This window comes from Pongo abelii, chromosome 10, assembly GCF_028885655.2.
Source record: "Pongo abelii isolate AG06213 chromosome 10, NHGRI_mPonAbe1-v2.0_pri, whole genome shotgun sequence".
In the NCBI taxonomy this organism is placed as follows: Eukaryota; Metazoa; Chordata; class Mammalia; order Primates; family Hominidae; genus Pongo; species Pongo abelii.
Genome location: NC_071995.2, coordinates 110847505 through 110872218, shown reverse-complemented (window position 1 = coordinate 110872218; position 24714 = coordinate 110847505). Strand labels below are relative to the sequence as shown.

Here is a 24714-nt window from a genome sequence, read left to right as displayed (position 1 = left end):
ACTAGCTACTAGTAAACTGTGTAATGAAAGGAATTGGCATTTCTCTTCTAGTATGTGAACATCTCAAAGATACCAGGAAGGCTTTTTTCTTCAAATACCTGGTAATACTCATAAATAATAAACAGTATAGGCATGCTCCCTCTTTATATTCTTCTAGAAAAATGTATAAATAACCGACTTAAATACTAAGTTGTATTGTGGAAGCTCAGTATTTCAAGAACACATAGGATAATGAATCTTTAGCAAAGAAATCTTTTGTAAAACAAACCACTCTGTAATGTACCTCCTTGGCAGGGAATTCATATTAGGTCTGATATTTGACATGGTGGATTGATAATTATGTGCCCAATTAACAGTAATGTTAATATCAATAGTGCAAGCAGGGGAGAATTAGAATGAAATGTTATTTTTCTTTCAGTCTATATCGGCACAGGATGAAAACCTCTCAAAAACAATGTTTCTGCCCCTTGCTGAGAGAATGGTCGAAAAAATGGTGAAAGAGGACAAGATAGAAGCTGAGGCTGAAGTGAGTATTTTAAGCCCTACTTTTGTGTTTTCATTTTTTTGCTAGTGCTACAATATTATGTTAGAATACTATGAACTATTGTTTTGTTCCAGTTTGATAGCTGGGTCCTCACACTTGGCCTTTGGGTAAATGTGAAGCTCTCAGCGTTGGTCTAATCACTGACCTGTTTCTAGGAAGTACTCTAGGCTGAGATGTGTATAGACGGGAGAGATATATATTGAGAAGATCCTGTTACCTGCTTCTTACTGTCAGTTTCATCTCATTTGAAGACATGCTCTATTAAATAACTTTTTAAAAACCTATAAATGACTATCTTTTTATTATTGAAAAGTTTCAGAGGTTGTACTTCTTGTTTTTTTTTCTGTAAGGTTGAACTTTATTATATGATCCTGGAACGTTTGGGAAAGTACCAGGAGGCCTTGGATGTCATCAGAGGGAAATTAGGAGGTAATTTTTAAACATTTTCTTAAAGCTTTTTTTTTTTTTTCCGTATTTAAACATGAAAAATGTTTATTGTAGAAAATTTCCACATAAGGATATAAAGACATAAACACTTTTGATCATTTTGTTATATTCTTCCAGACTTTTCTGTATGTTGTAAATTTATTTTTAAAAATGTTTTTACTTGAAAATAACAGATTCAGAAACTTCAAGGAGTGTGCAAGGTTATACTCCACATCTCTAGCCCTCTTCCCCTAGGTTTTCCTCCAGTTACACTTTATATTCTTGTAAAGATCCATCTTCCCAACTTTTTTTTTAAAACACGAATGAAAACATAATACACCTGGCTTATAGAATAATCTTATTCAGTTAGCACAATGTTTTTATTTTTAAAAAAATTTTCTTTAAAAATTTTAAATTAATTAATGTCCCTCTAGTCAGGATTTGTACTCTGTAGATACCACAAACATTCCTTCTTTATTTATATGTCTGTCTTATGAAGGCATTTGAGTTTGTGACCTCTGCTCTGCATACTCTTACACCCATAATTTATTTTTATTATTTATTTATTTATTTTAAAGAGATGAGGTCTCACTGTTTTGCCCAGGCTGGACTTGAACTCCTGGGCTCAAGTGATTCTCCCATCTCAGCCTCCAAAGTAGCTAGGACGACGGGCACACACCACCACACGGGGCTCCATTATTTCTTTCTTTCTTTCTTTTTTTTTGGAGACAGAGTCTCACTCTGTGGCCAGGCCAGAGTGCAGTGGTGCGATCTCAGCTCACTGCAACCTCCACCTCCTAGGTTCAAGCGATTCTCCTGCCTCAGCCTCCTGAGTAGCTGGGACTACAGGCACACACCACCACGCCCAGCTAATTTTTGTATTTTAGTAGAGACGAGGTTTCACCATGTTGGCCAGGTTGGTCTCAAACTCCTAACCTCAAGTGATCTGCCTGCCTCTGCCTCCCAAAGTGCTGGGATTACAGGTGTGAGCCACCACGCCTGTCCTCCATTATTTTATTATTATTATTATTATTATTATTTTAACTAAATAGTATTTCCTAGAGATAAAGTTCACTATCTCACTCCTTTAATAACTGTCCAGTGTTCCACAGTGTGAATGTAGAAATTTACTTAACCAGTTTTTGATGGATATTTAGGCTACTCACAAGAAACTTCTTGTTTTTTTTTTTTTTTGAGACAGGGCCTTGCTCTGTTAGCCAGGCTAGAATGCAGTGGCATCATCACAGCTCACTGCAGCCTTGATCTCCTGGGTTTAAGTTATCCTGTCACCACAGCCTCCTAAATAGTTAGGACTCCAGGCGTATGCCATCAAACCTGGCTAATTTTTATATTTTTTGTAGAGGCGGGGTCTCACTATGTTGCCCAGGCTGGTCTCGAACTCCTGGTCTCAAGCGATCTGCCTGCTTCAGCCTCCCAAAGTGCTGGGATTATTACTACAGGTGTGACCTGTCACTCCTGGCCTTTTTTTTTTTTTTTTTAAACTAGATTATAGTTGTATGGATAGTAAAAATTTAGATTCTCAACAGGAAATTCATAATGTAATTTTTGGTATCCTTAATCTGCTAAACAGTTGGGCAAATCTAATTTGGTCAGAACTATCATCCTAGTTTTTTTGTTTTCAGTTGTTTGGAAAGAGTTTGATTCCTCTCCACTCTTTTTTGTCTTCTTCCAACATCTCATCTTTCTTACCTCAAGTCAGCTCAGTCCTCTTTGATGTTTTGGAACTGTATGGATGGGCAGCCTGTCTATGGACTAAATTTACTAGTCCCTAGATGCTGTTGGGATTTTATAAGTATATCCCATGTACTATTAATAGATCTTCAACCCAATACATTGTGAAACCTATCCTTTTACAAGAAAATGATATAAAAGTTTACTGTCCGTAATGTACTTTTTTCTTTGAAGTAAAATAATCTTTAATAAGATAGTAGTAGTTTGTATGTAATAGTGGTCCCATTTTCTAAGAGAGTGAATAAGAAAATGTGACATTTAGGCCGGGCCCAGTAGCTCACAGCTGTAATCCCAGCACTTTGGGAGGCTGAGATGGGTGGATCACCTGAGGTCAGGAGTTTAAGACCAGCCTGGCCAACATGATGAAATCCTGTCTCTACTAAAAATACAAAAATTAGCCGGGCGTGGTGGCAGATGCCTGTAATCCCAGCTACTTGGGAGGCTGAGACAGGAGAATCGCTTGAATCCAGGAGGTGGAGGTTGCAGTGAGCCAAGATCGTGCCATTGCACTCCAGCCTGGGTGACAAGAGTGAAACTCCATCTCAAAAAAAAAGAAAAGAAAATGTGACATTTTCCTTCTTGTGGTTGGACTCTATTCTGGTTATTGAGCAGAAATGAAACCAGCTTACCAACTTTTATAACTTTTGATTTTAGAGAAGTTGACAAGTGAGATTCAGAGTCGGGAAAATAAATGCATGGCTATGTACAAGAAGCTGAGCAGGTGGCCAGAGTGCAATGCCCTTTCCCGGCGCCTGTTACTAAAAAAGTGAGTAAAAGCTTTCTTTTGTACCATTTGACTGTAGTGAGGCTTAAGACCTCACTATTGATTTTCTTGGTGTCTGTGTTTTGAAGTTTCTGGGCATAAAGTCTTCTTATAGTAGTTGTGTCCTGCATGTTTCTAAAAGTTTTTAAGGAGTCTTCATCTTTCAATAGAGTATTATAATGGTACTTGTAGGCTGGGCATGGTGGCTCATGCCTATGATCCCAGCACTTTGAGAGGCCAAGGCGGGCAGATCACTTGAGTTCAGGAGTTTGAGACCAGCCTGGTCAACATGACGAAACCCTGTCTTTACTGAAAATACAAAAATTAGCTAGTTGTGGTGGTGCACGCCTGTAGTCCCAGCTCCTCTGGAAGCTGAGGCACAAGAATCGCTTGAACCCGGGAGGCAGAGGTTGCGGTGAGCTGAGATCGTGCCACTGCACTCCAGCCTGGGTGACAAGAGTGAGACTCCGTCTCAAAACAAAAAAAAGATACTTGTGCCACCATGGTGCTGAATTCTAGTTAGGGCTTAAGAATGAACACTGAAAATCATTAATTTCTCAAATTCAGTATTCCCCTAAAAGAGAGAGGCTTCATTCTTTGCTACAGCACTTCTCTCCCCTTCCCTCTATTTCGGAAGTGCTTATGTGGGGACTTTTCTGTTATGAATATTAGTTTTCTAGACCTGGTCATTTTATTGAAGGAAAGAGTAGTTTACTACTGTTTACAAATACAAAGTAGTATTACTTTGAAAATGCCTCTGGAAAATGCCCTTTTAGATTTGCAAAGGAAACATGGAGTGGGTGGGGGTAAGCCAACCTACTACATACTAAAATATAACTTACAAAATAAATTGAATATCATGGTTCCTAAGGAAGATCTGTCACAACTTGGGTTTAATCCTGTGTGCATCATTCAATCTGATTTTAGCTCAGATGACTGGCAGTTCTATCTGACTTATTTCGATTCTGTCTTTCGACTGATTGAAGAGGCCTGGACTCCTCCTGCTGAAGGTGAACAGTAAGTTGTCTTCTTTCCTGAATTACAACAGCAGTTTTTAATATAGTGTAGTGAAAGGATTTCGTTATAAGCCAATTGAATTCTCTTTTTCTGTCTCAATAAAGTATTCCTTTCAAAGTAAGACATTTTTTCATATTTTTTGAAGTATAAAATACACAAGTTTATTCTAAAAATCATGTTAGTGCCAAAATATGTGGTGTGCTAATTTCCACTTATCCTACCATTCCAAAAATAACTCTTGTTAACAGTTTGGTGCCTTTCCGTGAGATTTATTTCCATCTTTATGCTAAGATAATTATTCTTTTTGTTTTTCTCTTTTTTTTTTTTTTTGAGATGGAGTTTGGCTCTTGTCACCCAGGCTGGAGTGCAATGGCACGATCTTGGCTCACTGCAACCTCTGCCTCCCAGATTCAAGCGACTCTCCTGCCTCAGCTTCCCGAATAGCTGGGACTATAGGTGCCCGCCACCATGCTCAGCTACTTTTTGTATTTTTGGTAGAGACGGGGTTTCACCGTGTTGGCCAGGCTGGTCTTGAACTCCTGACCTCAGGTGATCCACCCACCTCAGCATCTCAGCCTCCCAAAGTGCTGGGATTACAGGTGTGAGCCATTGTGCCCGGCTTAATTATTCTTATATTTAATATAAAAATGGGATTGTATTAGACACGATTTGCAACCTGTTATTTTCCGCCTTGAAATATATCTTGAACATCTTTCATTTCTGGTACATGTAGATCCCTTTCATTTTTTTTTTTTTCCCCCAGTGGCTTAAGAGTACTTCAGATGTACCATAATTCATTTAGCATTTTCCCTATTGATGATACTTGGATTTTTGAAGATCTCTTTTTTTTCCTTTGTCCTTTTGTTATTGGCTATTGTAGGCAGTACTACAATAAATTTTTTTTCCTTTTTATAGGCATCTAGAGTTAAATGAATAAATGGGGCCGGGCACAGCGGCTCACGCCTGTTATCTCAACACTTTGGGAGGCGGAGGCGGGCGGATCACAAGATCAGGAGATCCAGACCATCCTGTGAATGGTGAAACCCCATCTCTACTAAAAATACAAAAAATTAGCTGGGCGTGGTGGCGGGCGCCTGTAGTCCCAGCTACTCTGGAGGCTGAGGTGGGAGAATGGAGTGAACCCGGGAGGCGGAGCTTGCAGTGAGCCGAGATCGTGCCACTGCACTCCAGCCTGGGTGACAGAGCGAGACTCTCTCTCAAAAAAAAAAAAAAAAAGGAATAAATGGGATCTTTTAAAAAATTAATACAGAAGTAAGTTTCAAGATGACAGTTATGAGCTGATGCTTGCTTCGTAATATTAACTAGGTTACCTAATTTTTCTCAGCTTTCATTCTTAAAGCAATAAAATGTACAAGACCCCATCTCAAAAATATATATGTGTATGTGTGTGTGTGTGTGTGTATTTAATTTTTAATTTTTGTTTTTTTTGAGACAGGGTCTCACTCTGTCACCTAGGCTGGAGTGCAGTTGTGTGATCTTGGCTCACTGCGACCTCTGCCTCCTGGGCTCAAGTGATCCTTTTGCCTCAGCCCCAAAAGCAGCTTGGGACTATAGGCATGAGCCACCACGCCTGGCTAATTTTTGTATTTTTTGTAGAGATGGGGTTTCACCATGTTGCCCAGGCTGCTCTTGAACTCGTGAGCTCAAGTAATCCACCCGCCTTGGCCTCCCAAAATGCTAGGATTACAGGTGTGAGCCACCGTGCCTGGCCTTTTTTTTTTTTGAGATGGGGTCTTGCTCTGTCACCCAGTCTGGAGTGTAGTGGTGTAATCTTTCCTCCCATTGTAATCTCTGCCTCTCAGGCTCAAGTGATCATCCCACATCAGCCTCCCAAGTAGCTGAGACTACAGGTGTGCGCCACCACAATTGGCTGCTTTAAATTTTTTGTAGAGATGGGGTCTCCATGCATTGCCTAGGCTGGTCTCAAACTCATGGGCCCAAGTAGTCCTCCCACCTCAGCATCCCAAAGTGCTGGGATTTTAGGTGTGAGCCACCACACCCAGCCTTATATTTTTATTAGGCAATTTTTTTTTCTTTTCTTTTCTTTTTTTTTTTTGAGGTGAAGTCTCTGTCTGTCACCTAGGCTGGAGTGAAGTGGCGTGATCTCAGCTCACTGCAACCTCTCCCTCCTGGGTTCAAGCGATTCTCCTGCCTCAGCCTCCTGAGTAGCTGGGACTACAGGCGCATGCCACCACGCCCGACTAGTTTTTTATACTTTTAGTAGGGACGGGGTCTCACCATGTTGGCCAGGCTGGTCTCGAACTCCTGACCTCAAGTGATCCGCCCACCTCAGGTTTCCAAAGTGCTGGGATTACAGGCGTGAGCCACCACGCCCAGCCAGGCAGTATTTCATATATATACAAAATTATGCATTCTTTTTTAAAAAAGGTAAGTTATGCTGCAGTAATCAAATGCCAAAATTGAGAGTAATCTTATAACATGTTATCTGTTAGAATATGTTCATAGTTCTCTTTTATTCCTTTTTCTATTATTTTATAATTATCAAAGTTGTTTTTCTTTTTTTTTTTTTTTTTTTTAATGAGTTTGGCTTGACTTTAAGCTTTGGGAAGGACAGTGGAGGCAATAAAATTCCTTTTTCCTGTGCTTTTCCTCAGCTCTTTAGAAGGAGAAGTACATTATTCTGCAGAAGAAGCTGTGAAGTTTATAGAAGATCGGATAATGGAAGAATCTAAAAGTTCTCGCCATCTCCGAGGACCACATCTAGCTAAATTGGAGCTGATTAGGCGTTTACGAAGTCAAGGTTGTAACGATGAGTACAAACTGGGTAAGAAACCACGATATCTGGGAAGCCTGGAGAATGCCCTTAATACCCAAGTGCTATATTCATTATTAGAGATCTACACCGGACAGAGTCATGTTTGGGAAGCAAATGTCTTCATAGCCTGAAAATATTTGCTAATGAATGGATCACTTATAAAACTAGTCCTTTATCATATATTCACCTTGGCTTAACATTAACTTATCTCCCTGTTCCATCAGAGTCTTTGTCAGGCATTCTGTTGCTGACCCAACAATAAAGTCAAAATCAGCCGGTTGCGGTGTCTCACGCCTGTAATCCCAGCACTTTGGGAGGCTGTTGTGGGTGGATTGCTTGAGCTCAGGAGTTGGAGATCAGCTGGGGCAACATGGTGAAACCCCATCTACAAAAAATACAAAAAAATTAGCTGGGCATAATGACGCACATCTGTAGTCCCAGCTACTCAGGAGGCTGAGGCAGGAGAGTCTCTTGAGCTCAGGAGGCAGACTCTGCCCAGGAGGCAGAGGTTATAGTGATCTGAGATTGCGCCTTCACTCCAGCCTGAGTGACACAGCCAGAACCTATCTCAAAAATTTAATTTAAAAAAATAAAAAAACTTGGCCGGGTGCAGTGGCTCACACCTGTAATCCTAGCACTTTGGGAGGCCGAGGTGGGTGGAACACTTGAGCTCAGGAGTTCAAGACCAGCCTGGCCAACATGGCCGTAACCCCGTTTCTGCTAAAAATACAAAAAATTGGCTGGATGTGGTAGCTCATGCCTATAATCCCAGCACTTTGGGAGGCCGAGGCGGGCAGATCACCTGAGGTCAGGTGTTCAAGAGCAGCCTGGCCAACATGGTGAAACACCATCTCTACTAAAAATACAAAAATTAGCCAGGCATGGTGGTGCACGCCTGTAGTTACAGCTACTTGGGAGGCTGAGGCAGGAGAATTGCTTGAACCTGGGAGGTGGAGGTTGTGATGAGCTGAGATCGTGCCGTTGCACTCTAGCCTGGGTGACAGAGTGAGACTCTGTCTCAAAAACAAAAAATTATCTGGGTGTGGTGGCGTGCACCTGTGTCTCAGCTATTCGGGAGGCTGAGACACAAGAATCGCTTGAACCTAGAGATGGAGGTTGCAGTTAGCCAAGATCGCGCCACTGCACTCCAGCTTCAGCCTGGGCGACACAGTGAGACTCTGTCTCAAAAAAACAAAAAATTAAAAAAATTAAAAACCGTCAAAAACAATGAAGTCAAAATCAATTTCAAAGTAAAATTGCCAGTTTGGGAAAAGTTTCATGAAGTGGATGAAAGGTTTCTTGAAAATCTGCTCGAAGCACTCACAAAACTATTGACAAAAGAATATTTGGTGGAATTAGCAATTTGTAACTGAAGAGAAAATTTACTAGGATAATGACAAGATAGCAGAAAAGAATGATGTGGATAGTAAAGCATTGAGGGAATCCTTCAGGAAATTTGATGAAGCCCTTAGATCTTTTTATAAAATGATTCTTTATGATCTTATTGCTCAATAAGTAAAGGATATCGTCATTGTACTAGTTCACAATTTTGCTGGAAAAACTACCACCTCCCTAAAAGAAAGCAGTAATTGTTTGCTTATACTAAGAATTTGCTTACAGGTTTTTATTTTATTATTATTATTTTTGAGACAGTGTCTCCCTCTGTTGCTCAGGCAGGAGTATAGTGGTGTAGTCTCCACTCACTGCAACCTCTGCCTCCTGGGTTCAAGCGATTCTCCTGCCTCAGCCTCCCAAGTAGCTGGGATTACAGACAAGCGCCACCACACCTGGCTAATTTTTGTATTTTCAGCAGAGATGGGGTTTTGCCATGTTGCCCAGGCTGGTCTCAAACTCCTGGACTCAAGTGATCTCCCTACCTTGGCCTCCCGAAGTGCTGGGATTACAGACATGAGCCACTGCACCCGGCCTAGCTTACAGTTTTTTGGGTTTTTTTTTGAGATGGAGTCTCTCTCTGTCGCCCAGGCTGGAGTGCAGTGGCGCAGTCTCGGCTCACTGCAACTTCCGCCTCCCAGGTTCAAGCGATTCTCCTGCCTCAGCCTCCCAAGTAGCTGGGATTACAGGTGCACGCCACCGCGTCCAGCTAATTTTGTATTTTTGAGTCAAGAGTTTCTCCATGTTGGCCAGGCTGGTCTCGAACTCTTGACCTCAGGTGATCCTCCCGCCTTGGCCTCCCAAAGTTCTGGGATTACAGGCATGAGCCACTGCACCCAGCCTATTTTATAATCTTTAACTTAATTTAATTTAATTTTTGAATGGAGTCTTGCTCTGTTGCCCAGGATGGAGTGCAGTGGCATGATCTTGGCTCACTGCAACGTCCACCTTCTAGGTTCAAGCGATCCTTTGCCTTATCCTCTCAAGCAGCTGGGATTACAAGCATGTGCTGCCACGCCCAGCTAATTTTTGTACTTTTAGTAGAGATGGGGTTTCACCATGTTGCCAGGCTGGTCTTGAACTCCTGACTTCAAGGGATTGCCCGCCTTAGTCTTCCAAAGTGTGGGATTACAGGTGTGAGCTACTGCATCCAGTCTATTTTTTTTATCTTTTAAAGACTAGTCAGGTGCAGTGGTGAAAAGGGGGAAAGAGTAGAACAATGAGTTCAGTCTGTAACTGAACAAGTAGTTGAGATAACCCACTATCTTGGGACCAGTCTCAAGCAAAATTTTGTTTTAATTGAAATGAATGTTTTCAAATTAATTCTCACTTAAATGGAAATTGCTTCTGTTTATGAGTAATAAAGTGATTTTGTTCCCCATCCCCCAGGTGATCCAGAAGAATTAATGTTCCAGTATTTTAAAAAGTTTGGCGATAAACCTTGTTGTTTTACAGACCTTAAGGTGTTTGTTGACCTCTTACCTGCTACACAGTGTACAAAAGTAAGTACTATACAGTTTAGAAGTTTGTTGGGTGCCTCTATTTGTTGAAACACAGAGGTTAAATGTTTGGGTTTCTTTTCTAAAATGTGTGGAATTGATAATCATGAGATACAATGATAACTGCCCTGTCAAGCTAGTACTCTATGTACTTAGCTTGAAGGCATAATTTCTGATTAAGTCACAATGGGAGTAAAGCCCTAACAGATGGTGGATTCTCCTTTTTTTGACTGTTTTATTTTGAGATAATTATGGATTTACATGTAGTTGGAAGAAATAACACATCTCATATATCCTTTATCTGTTTTGTCCCAATGGCAACATCTTGCACAATTATAGTGTAATATAATTAGGAAATTGACATTGCTCTCATCTGTTGAACTTACTCAGTTTTTGCCAGTTTTGCACGCACTGATTTTTGTGCGTTTGGGTGTTGTGTATGGATTTAGTGCAGTATGTGGCACATATGGGTGTGTGTGACTATTACCATAGTCAAGATACAGAACAGTCCCACCACCACCAGAATCCCACATGCTACCCTTTAATAACAATAGCCACCTCCCCCTCTCCCATCTCTATCTATGGGCAGCTATTATGTTTTCCATCTTTATAATTTTGTCATTTTTTGAATGTGAAGTACAGCCAGGTACAGTGGCACGTGCCTGTAGTCCCCAGCTACTTAAGAGACTGAGGCAGCAGGATCGCTTGAGCCCAGGAGTTCGAGGCTGCAATGAGCTGTAATCATGCCGCTGCACTCCAGGCTGAGTGACGGAGTGAGACTCTGTCTCTTAAAAAAAGAAAAAAAGAGGCCGGGTGCGGTGGCTTACGCCTGTAATCCCAGCACTTTGGGAGGCTGAGGCGGGTGGATCACCTGAGGTCAGGAGTTCAAGACCAGCCTGGCCAATAATGGTGAAACCTTGTCTCTACTGAAAACACAAAAAATTAGCTGGGTGTGGTGGTGAGCACGTGTAGACCCGGCTACTTGGGAGGCTGAGGCAGGAGAATTGCTTGAACTCAGAAGGTGGAGGTTGCAGTGATCTGAGATCATGGCAACCACATGATTGACTCTCCAGGAATTTATGCTGAGAGAAATAAGCCAATCTCAGAAGTTACACATAGTATGATTCCGTTTATTTAATTTTTTTTCTTTTTCTTTTTTTTGAGACAGGGTCTCGCTCTGTGGCCCAGGCTCGTTGCAACCTCCACCTCCTGGGTTCCAGTGATCCTTGTGCCTCAACCTCCTGAGTAGCTGGGACTACAGGCACATGCCACCAAGCCTGGCTAATTTTTGTATTTTTAGTTAGAGATAGGGTTTTGCCATGTTTGCCAGGCTGGTCTTGAACTCCCGACCTCAAGTGATCCACCTGCCTCAGCCTTTCAAATTGCTGGTAGTACAGGTGTGAGCCACTGTGCCTGGCTTTATTCTATAAAATAGAAAAAGTGTTCCCTGCTGTTGAGTTTGCAGAGTTTTTTATATATCTTAGATACAAGTTCTTTGTCAGATATGTGGTTTCAAATGTATTCTCCCAGTCTGTAGTTTGCTCTTTCATCTTTTTCATGAAATTCTGCAGCACAAAGTTTACATTTTGAAGTCTAGTGGGCTCTCCTTTTAATGTCTTCTTTGTTTCTTTGTTTCTTTTTTTTTTTGAGACGGAGTCTTGCTCTCGCTCTGTCGCCCAGGCTGGAGTGTGTTGGCGCGATCTCTGCTCTCTGCAACCTCTGCCTCCTGGTTCAAGGGATTCTCCTGCCTCAGCCTCCCAAGTAGCTGGGATTACTGGTGTGCTACCATGCCTGGATGATTTTTGTATTTTTAGTAGAGTTGGGGTTTTACCATGTTGGCCAGGCTGGGAAGATTGGAAGTCTTTCTATAACAGGGCTGCTATCATCCGTTCTCCCAGAAAGCCTTCTGTTGTCCCCATGTGGAATGAATGAAGTGCATTGGGAGCACAGTGGATATAATTAGAGTATTTTTTTAGTGACCACATTTTTAGTCCATGAAGGTTCAATACTTTGGCAGACTTGGGGTTACACATTTGGGCAGCTAGAGCAGTGCATTCCCCAACTGATAAGTAACCAGTGGTCTCTGGGGTTCTGAAATGACTGCTGCCATTCACGTTGGTTTAGTAAAGCTCTGTTGGAGTTGCTGTGGTTATAGGGCTCAGGCCAAGCCCGGAAGTTTCTGGATAAATTGTAACACATCCAGAAAGGAGAGTTATGGGTTATAGGAGGATTTAAAAGCATATAAGAGGGAAAAATGGTTGAGTGGAGGAGAGGTTTGGTCTGTCAAGGACAGAGTGATACTGCCGTTCACTTATTTGAAAAGCTGTCTTTAGAAGAGGGAGGAAAACAGGGACCAGCAAGAAGTTCTACAGGGAGCTCAGAATTTGGCTCACTGAGAAAAAGATCTTTCTTAGTAGTGAGAATTCTCTCAAATACTGTGTGCGAGCTTCACGTTACTGGAGGGATTGAAGTAGAATGTAGATAAACCACGTGGGAGGGATTCATTCAGTAAGTGTCGAGCATATTGTGTGCTAAGCCCTAAGATAAAGAATAACTGATCTTGTCTTACAGTGCTTATTGTCTTGCTAGTTGAAGCATCAAATGGTGGGGGTGCATTAGAAGGAACACTTTGCTACTTTTAGATGAGATTCATGAAGGTTTGCTACCATGAATCTAGTACCAGTAACCTTTTCTGTACAGCTCTACTTCATTGGTATGTTTGAGAATCTTCGGTCATCTCATGTGATCCCACATAGTAAGAATCATCTATTCAGATGACCCTTACTGGAATGCTAGCAGTGATAAGCTCTAGTCACTGTTCTGTGAGAATAAGGATTTAAAGCTGCTACATTGAGTTTATAGTCCTAGTCTATGTAAATTTTACTTGAGAGAGGTAATTTTGCTGCCACTTTTTGACTGTAGGATAACTTCAGTAGCTAAATATCCTGCCACTCAGCAAGTATGTTTGTCAGAGGATTATGAACTGTCCAAGTCAAGCTGAGAATTGTTGTCCTAATGAATTATGAACCAAATCTTTCTAAAGTCTGACTAGCCCCTAAGAGTGAGCCAGTGAGTTCAGTTATCCTGAAGTGGCTCGCCCTGGGTGATGTTCTAATCTTTTGTTTCATTTGCTTTGGGGTTTTAGCTAAACAATAAGATGATTCTAGTGTTTTGTTTTTTTTTTTTGAGATGGAGTCTCGCTCTGTCGCCCTGGCTGGAGTGCAGTGGCACGATCTTGGCTCACTGCAACCTCCACCTCCGGGCTCAAGTGATTCTCCTGCCTCAGCCTCCCCAGTAGCTGGGATTACAGATGTCCATCACCACCCCTGGCTAATTTTTGTTTTTTTGTTTGTTTGTTTGTTTTTGAGACAGTTTCGTTCTTGTTGCCCAGGCTGGAGTGCAGTGGCGCAATCTCCACTCACTGTAACCTCTGCCTGTTGGGTTCAAGAGAGAACCTACTTCAGCCTCCTGACTAACTGGGATTACAGGTGCCCGCCACCATGCCTGGCTAATTTTTTTTGTATTTTTAGTAGAGATGGGGTTTCACCATGTTGGCCAGGCTGGCCTTGAACTCCTGGCCTCAAGTGATTTGCCCACCTTGGCCTCCCAAAGTGCTGGGATTACAGGCCTGAGCCACTGCGCCCAGCCTAATTTTTTAATTTTTAGTAGTGATGGGGTTTCACCATGTTGGCCAGGCTGGTCTCGAACTCTTGACCTCAGGTGATCCACCTGCCTTGGCCTCCCAAAGTGCTGGGATTACAGGCATGAGCCATGAGCCACCGTGCCTGGCTGATTCTAGTTTTTATTTTTTTATTTTATTTTCTTTTTTGAGACGAGTTTTGCTCTTCTTGCCCAGGCTAGAGTGCAATGGCGCGATTTTGGCTCACTGCAACCTCCGCCTCCTGGGTTAAGCAATTCTCCTGCCTAAGCTGCCCAAGTAGCTGGGATTACAGGCATGCACCACCATGCCCGGCTAATTCTGTATTTTTAGTAGAGACCGGGTTTCTCCATGTTGGTGAGGCTGGTCTCAAACTCCCGACCTCAAGTGATCCACCAGCCTCGGCCTCCCAAAGTGCTGGGATTACAGGCGTGAGCCACTGCGCCCAGCCTCAATGATTCTAGTTTTTAAAGAAATTTTTTGCACAGCAGTAAAACTGTACAGACTAAAATAATGAGCAGATTGTTTTGTAACAAAACCTTGTCAGGAAGATTTTTCTTTAGCATTCACTAAAGAAGGCCACAATAAACCTAACTAATATATAAAATGGCTTGCAAGAATAGAAGAACTGGCAGTAGAAACTATAGAAAGCATTTAATCAAAAACAGGAAAATAATGGCTGGGCATGGTGGCTTATGTCTGCAATCCCAGCACTTTGGGGAGGATGAGACGGGCAACTTGAGTTCTGGAGTTCGAGACCAGCCTGGCCAACATGGCAAAACCCCCTGTCTACTAAAAATACAAAAATTAGCCAGGTGTGGTGTTGCATGCCTGTACTGTAGTCCCAGCTACTCGAATGGCTGAAGCAAGAGAATCGCTTGAACCCGGGAGGCAGAGGTTGCAGTGAGCCGAGATTGTACTACAGCACTCTAGCCCGGGCAACAGAGTGAGACTCAGTCTCAAAAACAACAACAACAAAAACATGAAAATCAGTGCTGCAGTTTGTTAAAATTATGAAATATATATATCTGATCATAATGATTAAAATTAATAGAATTATAGGTGAATTGAAGCAAATTCATTACAGATGTTAAACTGCAGGATGAGTGGGATTTTGTTTTAATTTTTTTTTTATTTGTATCAAAAAATTACATGTACTGAAGCTGGGTACAGTGGCACACACCTATAGTCACAGCTACTCAGGAGGCTGAAGCAGGAGGATTGCTTGAGCCCAGGAATTCGAGTCCAGCCTGGACAACATAGTGAGACCCCCTCCCAAAAAAGGAAGAAGAAATCTATGTACTGTATAAAATTGAAAAAGTCAAATAGTATCGCAAGGCTTATATTGAGAGGCAGTAGTCACTCCTGTTGTTCCAGCTCAACAGATGCAAATCACTTTCAACTAAATTCTTTTGTTATTTTCCTCCATATTTCTAAATTATTTTCTTATTTAAGAATTTATTTTTATAGTTATAGTCTTAACCTATTGGTGCCCTTCTGTGGAAGGTGATTAGTTGTTTATAACAAATCAATTTCCCCCTTATATACTTAGGATAAAACATGACATTTTGTTCTCTCTACCCCTCTCTTCACCAATGTAAGAAATGCTTTCCATTCCACAATGCCTGTTGGCTACTATCTGTTTAGGAACTTACATATTTGTCTGATAGCATCCTGCGATATGGTTGGGAGTACAGGGTGGGAGCCTGAAATTGTCACTGAATAAGCAAATTTCACTTTATTCCCCTGTTTTCAGCTATGACTGCTGTCTCTGACTCTGTGTTTCTGGTTCAGCGCCTTATGGCTGTAAAACCCAGGGTGTTCTACTCACACTTAGAAATTCCATCTGTGAACTTTGGGAGGGGCCTAACTTCTTAGAAATTAATATATTCTATTTTAGTCCCATCAGCACATTAGCCTTTAGGGACACCTGGTGCCCTTAGTCTCTGAGTCTTCCAAGATTCTGTGACTAGAGTGCGCTTCCTGCTTATTGGGGTCTGCCTCATTGCATACTGTTAGATTTCAGTGTTCTTGGCAACGTAAGTTATTACTTAACCACCTGTTCTTGTATCTTTTGAAATCTTCATGATTTTTATTTGCTGTCATCTCTCATTTCTTCACATATTATTCTTTTCTTCTTTTTTTTTTGAGACAGGGTCTGTCACCCAGGCTGGAGTGTACTGGCGCGATGACGGCTCACTGCAGGCTCAAACTCCTGGGCTCAAGTCATCCTCCCGCCTCAGCCTCTTGAGTAGCTGGGACTACAGGCGTGCACTACTATGCCTGGCTATGTGTTTTGTTTGTTTGTTTGTTTGTTTTTTTAGTAGAGATGAGGTCTCACTATGTGCCTAGGCTGATCTTGAACTCTTGAGCACAAGTGATTCTCCCATCTCTGTTGGGAATATAGATGTGAGCCACTGCTCCCGGCCTCTTCACATATTCTTGATCTTTGTGGATTTATTCTTTTTTTTTTTTAATACGGAGTTTCACTCTTGTTGCCCAGGCTGGAGTACAGTGGCGTGATCTCGGCTCACTGCAACCACCGCCTCCTGGGTTCAAGTGATTCTCCTGCCTCACCCTCCTGAGTAGTTGGGATTACAGGCACTCACCACCACACCCAGCTAATTTTTTGTATTTTTAGTAGAGACAGGGTTTCACTATGTTGGCCAGGGAGGTCTCGAACTCCTGACCTCAGGCAATCCACCCGCCTTGGCCTCCCAAAGTGCTGGGATTATAGGCGTGAGCCACCGCGCACTGCGCCCGGCCTATTTTTTCTTTTATAACTTTTTTTTTTGAGATGGAGTCTCGCTCTGTTGCCCAGGCTGGAGTGCAGTAGAACGATCTTGGCTCACAGCAACCTCTGCCTCCCAGGTTCAAGCTATTCTCCTGCCTCAGCATCCTGAGTAGTGGGGATTACAGATGTGCGCCACCATGCCTGGCTAATTTTTTTGTGTATTTTTAGTAGAGATGGGGTTTCAGCATGTTGGCCCAGCTGGTCTTGAACTCCTGGCCTGAAGTGATGTCCCCACCTTGGACTTCCAAAGTGCTAGGATTACAGGCCTGAGCCACTGCACCCAGCCTCTTCTTTTTTTATTCCTTACTGGCATCTTAATAGGATTTTAGAAGTGAGAGGAAATAAGCATGTATTTAATAAATACATAACTAGAACTGGTATGTGGGTTTTATTTTTAAATTTTTATCCAAATTTAAAGGATGAATAACATTTTAAGGCAAGATGTAACCATTCGGAGAAAACTGGATGAATGGTACATGGGATCTCATTTCTCATAGCTGAGTATGAATCTATAATTATAAGTTCAATTAAGAAAAATGTAGGGTCACTGACATAAGGTAAACAGTATCTTTCCATGTATAACCTTTCCTTTCAGAATTTATCAGCATAATTACAGATTAAATTTTTTTAAATTTTTTGGTAATCTGCTCTTTTCTATAGTCTTCCTAATGTTTTCATTGCTGTAATATATATTATGTTAATATGCTATAAGTTATGGAACATTTTCAGAAGTATAAAAATCTTTCACTGCCTGTAGTACATGGTATTGACAAATACTTTTGGCCAGTAATGAATGAGTGTGCCAATTTCATTGGAGCTTCACCAGTGTTGTGTGCTGTCACAAATTTTTTTCGTTTTAGCTATTTTGGTAGATAGAAAATGGTATATGAAAGGAATTTTAGTTTTTTTTTTTCTTGATGTCTTTTTCTAGACCATTCAATTTCTGTTAATTATGGCCTACTGAAGACTAGTTGTGTTTTGAGACCTTTGCTCCTTTTTTCCCCACTTTGCAGTTTATTAATCAGTTACTTGGAGTTGTTCCTTTGTCGACACCAACAGAGGATAAGCTGGCACTGCCTGCTGACATCAGAGCTCTGCAGCAACATTTGTGTGTGGTGCAGCTGACGAGGTTACTTGGCTTGTACCACACCATGGATAAAAATCAGAAATTGAGTGTGGTCAGAGAATTGATGTTAAGGTACCAGCATGGACTGGAATTTGGTGAGCAACCATTCAAAATGTGCAGTAGTTCCCTGATCTACACTAAGACTTAGAAGGCAGTTTTTAAGCACCTGTAGCACCCTGGTTTAATGAGTGTTGTAAGGAGACTATTTTGTCTGGGAAGACCATCTAAGTAATATGATGTAAAGCCTTTCTTAAGCCTGGAGTTTTAAATAATTCTGATTGGCTTTCAGTTGTCTGTATTCTTCTTGATCTGATGAGCTAACTTTTTATTAGATTGGGGCTCATATAGATTGCATAGTTCATGATAATTATCACATTTTCTGCTTGTAGGCCTAAATATTCTTAATATGTAGACTGTAAGTGAACAAAAAGAATATTGTAAATTGTAAGATAAATATTTAGTTTAGAAATAGATGATCTTCAGATAGGTGTGGCCTTTGCTAGATATATGTGATAGACATATAATTGTCTGACTATAAGATGTCAGTATTTATCTGTAGTCTAAAGAATTAGATGAAGTCAGGAGCATATTGTGAATTTAGTTATACATGGCACTTGGCTTATGTTCTTTTCTTCACCTCAACCTTCAAATCTTCCTTCTCTCCCTTTGGGACCATCATGGATACCACCTCTGCTCTGGAACCCTACCTTCTGTTCCAGCTGAGTGTGGTCCCACCTTCTTTTGAACCCTTTGATTCGTGGCTTATATTTTTCTCCTGGTACTTATCTTATTCTTAATTTTCTTTTACTTTTTCTCTTCTCCCTCCTGTCACTTTCCTGCTTTTAAAAACTCCTTTGGGGTCAGTAATAGTTGAACAAATGTTAAAATAGATATGATTTTTTTCCCCCATAGGGAAAACCTGTTTGAAAACAGAATTGCAATTTTCTGACTATTACTGTCTCCTTGCTGTCCATGTGCTTGTTGATGTATGGAGGGAAACAGGTAAGTAGCAGTGATTTCAGTTCAACTTTACTTTTTGCTTTTATTGATTATAAGTACTGCATTCTTTCGTTAGACTAATTTTACAATCCACAAATTTTATTTATGCTTTTAGGTTCTGCTTTTCTTGATATTTCTAGGGTGCTTCCAGAAAAACCTGTCTTGGTCAGGTGCGATGACTCATGCCTGTAATCCTAGCACTTTGGGAGGCTGAGGCAGGTGGATCACCTGAGGTCAGGAGTTCGAGATTAGCCTGGCCAACATGGCAAAACTTCTTCTCTACTAAAAATACAAAAATTAGCTGGGCATTTGGGCGCATACCTGTAGTCCCAGCTACTTGGGAGGCTGAGGCAGGAGAACTGCTTGAACTTGGGAGGCGGAGGTTGCAGTGAGCTGAGATCATGCCACTGCACTTCAGCCTGGGCAACAGAGCAAGACTCTGTCTCAAAAAAAAAAAAAAAAAAACCTGTCTCCAATTTATCCCCTTGTAACCAGGATAATGTTAAATGAATGGATATCTGTTCTGTTTTTAAGTGTTTGTGAATAATAAGTAATGACTATAAAAAAATACTGTGACAAAGCTACAAAAATTAAAATACAATGAAACTGACTAAAAAATACATGCACAGGCCTATGGAACAGAATATCTTTTATTCACTTCAAAAAATTTTATATATAGAAAAATGCATTCTTTCTGGAATATAGTTTGTCTCATTTAAGATAAAAATATAAGACATGGTAAAGGAAGCATCATGAGTGATTGGGGAAGAGAAGGATGATTCAGCAAATGGAATTGGGATTGCCTTTTCTTTAGGTCCCACCCCCTGACATTTCTCTTATTAGCAGTTTTGGAGAATAAATAACTTTAGGTGCTTATGGCATATTATTCATGAGAATTGAACTATAGAAGAAACAAAGGGCTGAAGAGACAGTGGTAAGCAAGATAAACACAACCCCTGCCCTCATGGATCATTTCACAGAGCACTCAGTTTTGCTTTTTTTTGAGATGGAGTCTTGTTCTTGTTGCCCAGGCTCGAGTGCAGTGGCGTGATCTCAGCTCACTGCAACCTCCGCCTCCTGGGTTCAAGCGATTCTCATGCCTTAGCTTCAGAGTAGATGGGTTTACAGGCACATGCCACCAAGCCCAGCTAGTTTTTTTTTTTTTTTTTTTTGTGAGATGGAGTCTCACTCTGTCGCCCAGACTGGAGTGCAGTGGTGCGATCTCAGCTCACTGCAAGCTCCTCCTCCCAGGTTCACGCCATTCTCCTGCTTCAGCCTCCCGAGTAGCTGGGACTACGAGTAGCTGGGACTACAGGTGCCCGCCACCATGCCTGGCTAATTTTTTATATTTTTAGTAGAGATGGGGTTTCACTGTGTTAGCCAGGATGGTCTTGATTACCTGACCTTGTGATCTGCCCGCCTCGGCCTCCCAAAGTGCTAGGATTACAGGTGTGAGCCACTGCGCCTGACCAGTTTTTGTGTTTTTAGTAGAGACAAGGTTTTGCCATGTTGGCCAGGCTGGTCTCGAACTCGTGACCTCAGGTGATCCACCCGCCTCGGCCTCCCAAAGTGCTTGGATTCAGGCGTGAGCCACTGCACCCAGCCTTATCATGCCATTCTTAAAATCCTTCAGACCTCAGGAAGCCAAGGCTTGAACCCAGTAGTTCAAGGCTGCAGTGAGCTATGATCACACCATTACACTCCAGCCTGGGTGACAGAGCAGGACCCTGTCTCTAAAAAATTTAAAAAGAAAAAAAATCCTTCAGAGGTACCCTGTTTTCCTGAGGATAAAAGTCAGGTGTTTTGGGATAGTTTATAATGCTGTTTATAATCTGGCCTGTGCCCACATCTCCAGATTCTTAGGTATTTACGGTCTTGAATCTGCTTTAAAATTTTTTTGCTACTATCACTTAACATCATGTTGCCTCTCTTTGAAATAACTTTCTTACCTCCCTCATCTATCTAAGTTTTACTCAAATGGTGCCTTTAACAAAGCCTGTCTTGATTTTAACTCCTTCCCCACTGGGGATTTTATGCTCCTCTGAACTTCTGTAGGACATTGTATGTAACCATATGGTAGTGTTTTTTTTTTTTTTTTAGTTTGTTTTGAGATGGAGTCTTGCTCTATTGCCCAGGCTGGAGTGTAATGGCACAATCTTGGCTCACTGCAACATCCTCCTCCCAGGTTCAAGCGATTCTCCTGTCTCAGCCGCCCAAGTAGCTGTGATTACAGGCACGTGCCACTATGCCTGGCTAATTTTTGTGTTTTTTTTTTGAGACAAAGTCTCGCTCTGTCGCCAGACTGGAATGCAGTAGCGCAATCTCGGCTCACTGCAACCTCCACCTCCCAGGTTCAAGTGATTCTCCTGCCTCAGCCTCCCGGGTAGCTGGGACTACAGGTGCCCACCACCACACCCGGCTAATTTTTTGTATTTTTAGGAGAAACAGGGTTTCACCATGTTGGCCAGGATGGTCTCGATCTCTTGACCTCGTGATCCACCCACCTCGGCCTCCCAAAGTGCTGGGATTACAGGCGTGAGCCACTGCACCTGGCCTAATTTTTGTATTTTTAGTAGGGATGGGGTTTCACCATGTTAGTCAGGCTGGTCTCAAACTCCTGACCTCAGGTGATCTGTCTGCCTTGGCCTCCCAAAAATGCTGGGATTACCGGCATGAGCTACTGCGCCTGGCCAGTAATACTTCTTACCCTATATTGTACCAGGGATGAGAGTGAAATCCTTGTCATCAGAGAACTTGTTATTTGAGCCCCTAGATTCATGAGGCTGCATAGGGCAGCAAAAGTCATTTTAACATGAAAACATTAATGAACTGATCATGTAGTAATTTGATCCCCACACAGATAGCCTTTCTTACTGATGCCTAGCATCTGTTCTCACCAGTAGTGACTATGGCTTTGCTAGTCTCTTATATTAATATTTTGGGCAAGATATGTGGCCATATGATAATAGTAACAACTGACAGTTGATTATTAGGCATGTGAAAGTACTTTACACAAATTAAACATTTTATTTTATTTTATTTTATCTTATTTTATTTTTTTGAGATGGAGTCTCGCTCTGTTGCCTGGGCTGGAGTGCATTGGTGCGATCTTGGCTCACTGCAACCTCTGCGTCCCAAGTTCAAGCGATTCTCCTGCCTCAGCCTCCTGACTAGCTGGGATTACAGGCGCGCACCACCACGCCTGGCTAATTTTTGTATTTTTAGTAGAGACAGGATTTTACCATGTTGGTCAGGTTGGTCTTGAACTCCTGACCTCGTGATCTGCCCGCCTCAGCCTCCCAAAGTGCTGGGATTTCAGGCGTGAGCCACCACACCCGGCCGATTTAAACATTTTAATAATACAGTTATTGTCACAGTTTTATAGGTGAGAGAAATGGAGGGCAGAGAGAAAAAAGGTAAATTGTCCAAAATCCTGCAGTGCAGACAAATACATGGGAATCATTTGCAAAATGAAATTGTAGATCTTGTGAAGATGCAGGGCTTCTTGAAGTCAGTGAAAGGGATGTTGAAGTACTCCAGTCACAGTCATAATCATTGTTCAAGGTGCACCTGGCAGAACTTAGAAATCAATAGAAAGTTGATGAGGGCATTTAAAGAGATTGATTTGAATTCAAAAGGATTGAGTGCTTTAGGAAGTTGATGCTCTCAAATATTTTTTCTGAAAGGCTATTTTTTTATTTTGAGACAGGGTTTCACACTGTCATCCAGGCTGGAGTGCAGTAGCACCACAGTAGCTCTCTGTAGCCTCAACCTCCTGGGCTCAAGGGATCCTCCCACTTCAGCCTCCTGGGTAACTGGGAGTATAGGCACATGCTACCATGCCTGGCTAGTTTTTGTATTATTTATTTAGTTAATTTAAAATTTTTTTAAATTTATTTTTTATTTATTATTAAATTTTATTTTTATTTTGAGATGGAATCTTAACTCCGTCCCAGGCTGGAGTGCAGTGGTTCAATCTCGGCTCACTGCAACCTCTGTCTCCTGGGTTCAAGCAATTCTTCTGCCTCAGCCTCCTGAGTAGCTGGAATTATAGGCACCCGCCACCACGCCCGGCTAATTTTTGTATTTTTAGTAGCGAAGAGGTTTTACCATGTTGGCCAGGCTGGTCTCGAATTCCTGACCTGAGGTGATCCACTTCCCTGGCCTCTCAGAGTGCTGGGATTACAGGTGTGAGCCACTGTGCCCAGCCAGTTTTTGTATTTTTTGTATAGTTGGGGTTTTGCCATGTTTCCCAGGCTGGTCTCAAAGTCCTGGGCTCAAGTCATCTCCCTGCCTTGTCCTCCCAAACTGCTGGGATTACAGGCATGAGCTACTGTGCCCGGCCTATCTTTCTTTTCTTTTGGAAAACAGCATATAGAATATTACCTTAAAATCTTACTGCATGGTGCTTTCATTTTTGCTATTGTTACTGACTGTAAAAGTAGCTTGTATAAATTTTGGAAAGCAGTTTACTTCAAATCTCACTTTTTTGGACCTCAAAAGCACTATTATCACTTATGCATTTTTTTTTCTTTTTTTTTTTTTTCCTTTTCTATTCTTGAGACAAAGTTGCACTCTGCTGCCAAGGTTGGAGTGCAGTGGCATGATCACAGCTCACTGCAGCCTCAACCTCCTAGGGTGAAGCAATCCTCCCAACCTCAGCCCTCCTGAGTAGCTGGAACCATAGGCAGTGTGCACCACCACATCTGGCTGATTTTTTCAAAAATGTTTTTAGTAGAGACGAGGTCTAGCTATGTTGTTCAGGCTGGTCTCAAACTTGTGGGCTCAAGTGATCCTCTCACCTCAGCTTCCCAAAGTGCTGGGAGTATAGGCATGAGCCACCATGTCCAGCTAACATTTTTGTTTGTTTTCTTCTCTCTCTCTTTGTGCATATTTTAAGAGTTGAGATCAACTCTTTGTACTAACTTGAATTTTCTGTGTGTGTGTTTTACTGAACACTCTTGCAAAAACATTTTCCTTTGTAATTAAAAACTCTTCATTGATGTCAAGTAGTTATATGACATTTCCATGTGTCGAAGTTACCATAATGTACCTACTCATCCTCCCATCGTTACATCACTAGATAGTACGATAACTATTTTTGTATATAAAGCTTTATCTGTATTTCATAGTATTTTCTTTAGATGGATCCTAAAGAATAAGTTACTTAATCTTGAAGACTAGAGATACATGTACCTTTTGAAATTTCATAGACCCAAAAAAAAGTATCATTTTAGTTTGATTATTAATGAGTAAATATTTTCAAACATCCTATTTGCCATTCTGTTAGTAGAGTTACATATGGAAAAAAAATGATGTCTATAGAGAACATCTGTCTGGGGTTTTATAGAGGAAATCCTGCAGGGGCAAGGTGCTGAGCTCCAGTTTTCCTTCAAAGTCCATCTCTTCCCAGAATCTGAGATTCTGTGAGATTCTATAACTTCCCCCAACACAACCTGGCCACTTAAAATCTGCATCGTTTTTGCTGTGGGCGTGTTTAAGAATAGACTTAACTATTGAAGGACTCTCTGTTGAGGGGAAATTCTCTATTTTGGTTATAGGTGTATATCTAAAATTTGTTCTCTGTTATTTAACTTCATTTATTGGGGAGGTGATGATGTCAATAAGGTTTTGTTTTTTGTTTTTGGGAAGCTTTCATTTGCTGTCAAGATCAGTGGATAATGCTGTATTTTGGTTCTAGGTGATGAGACTGCTGTGTGGCAGGCCCTGACTTTGCTGGAAGAGGGATTAACCCATAGCCCTTCCAATGCTCAGTTCAAATTGCTGCTTGTTCGAATCTACTGTATGCTGGGTGCATTTGAACCAGTGGTGGATCTTTACTCCAGCCTCGATGCTAAGCATATCCAGCATGATACCATTGGGTTGGTAGTATATACTCTGAATAATGAGCAGCCAGCTATACTAGTGTGGGATACACAGGACTCTA

The 24714-nt window shown here is 41.6% G+C and overlaps 1 protein-coding gene across 4 annotated transcripts in view; it reads left to right on the top strand.

The window, feature by feature from the left end:
- NAA25 (N-alpha-acetyltransferase 25, NatB auxiliary subunit) overlaps positions 1–24714 on the top strand; it is an 83303-nt gene that overhangs the window by 31513 nt on the left and 27076 nt on the right. For all 4 annotated transcript variants that reach the window (XM_054528281.2, XM_002823769.5, XM_054528280.2 and 1 more), the window contains 9 exons: positions 419–526; positions 895–973; positions 3377–3488; positions 4413–4502; positions 7139–7308; positions 10081–10193; positions 17656–17863; positions 18681–18770; positions 24469–24649. In XM_054528281.2, the coding sequence (XP_054384256.1) occupies positions 419–526; positions 895–973; positions 3377–3488; positions 4413–4502; positions 7139–7308; positions 10081–10193; positions 17656–17863; positions 18681–18770; positions 24469–24649 (1151 nt within the window). The remainder of the gene's footprint in view (positions 1–418; positions 527–894; positions 974–3376; positions 3489–4412; positions 4503–7138; positions 7309–10080; positions 10194–17655; positions 17864–18680; positions 18771–24468; positions 24650–24714) is intronic.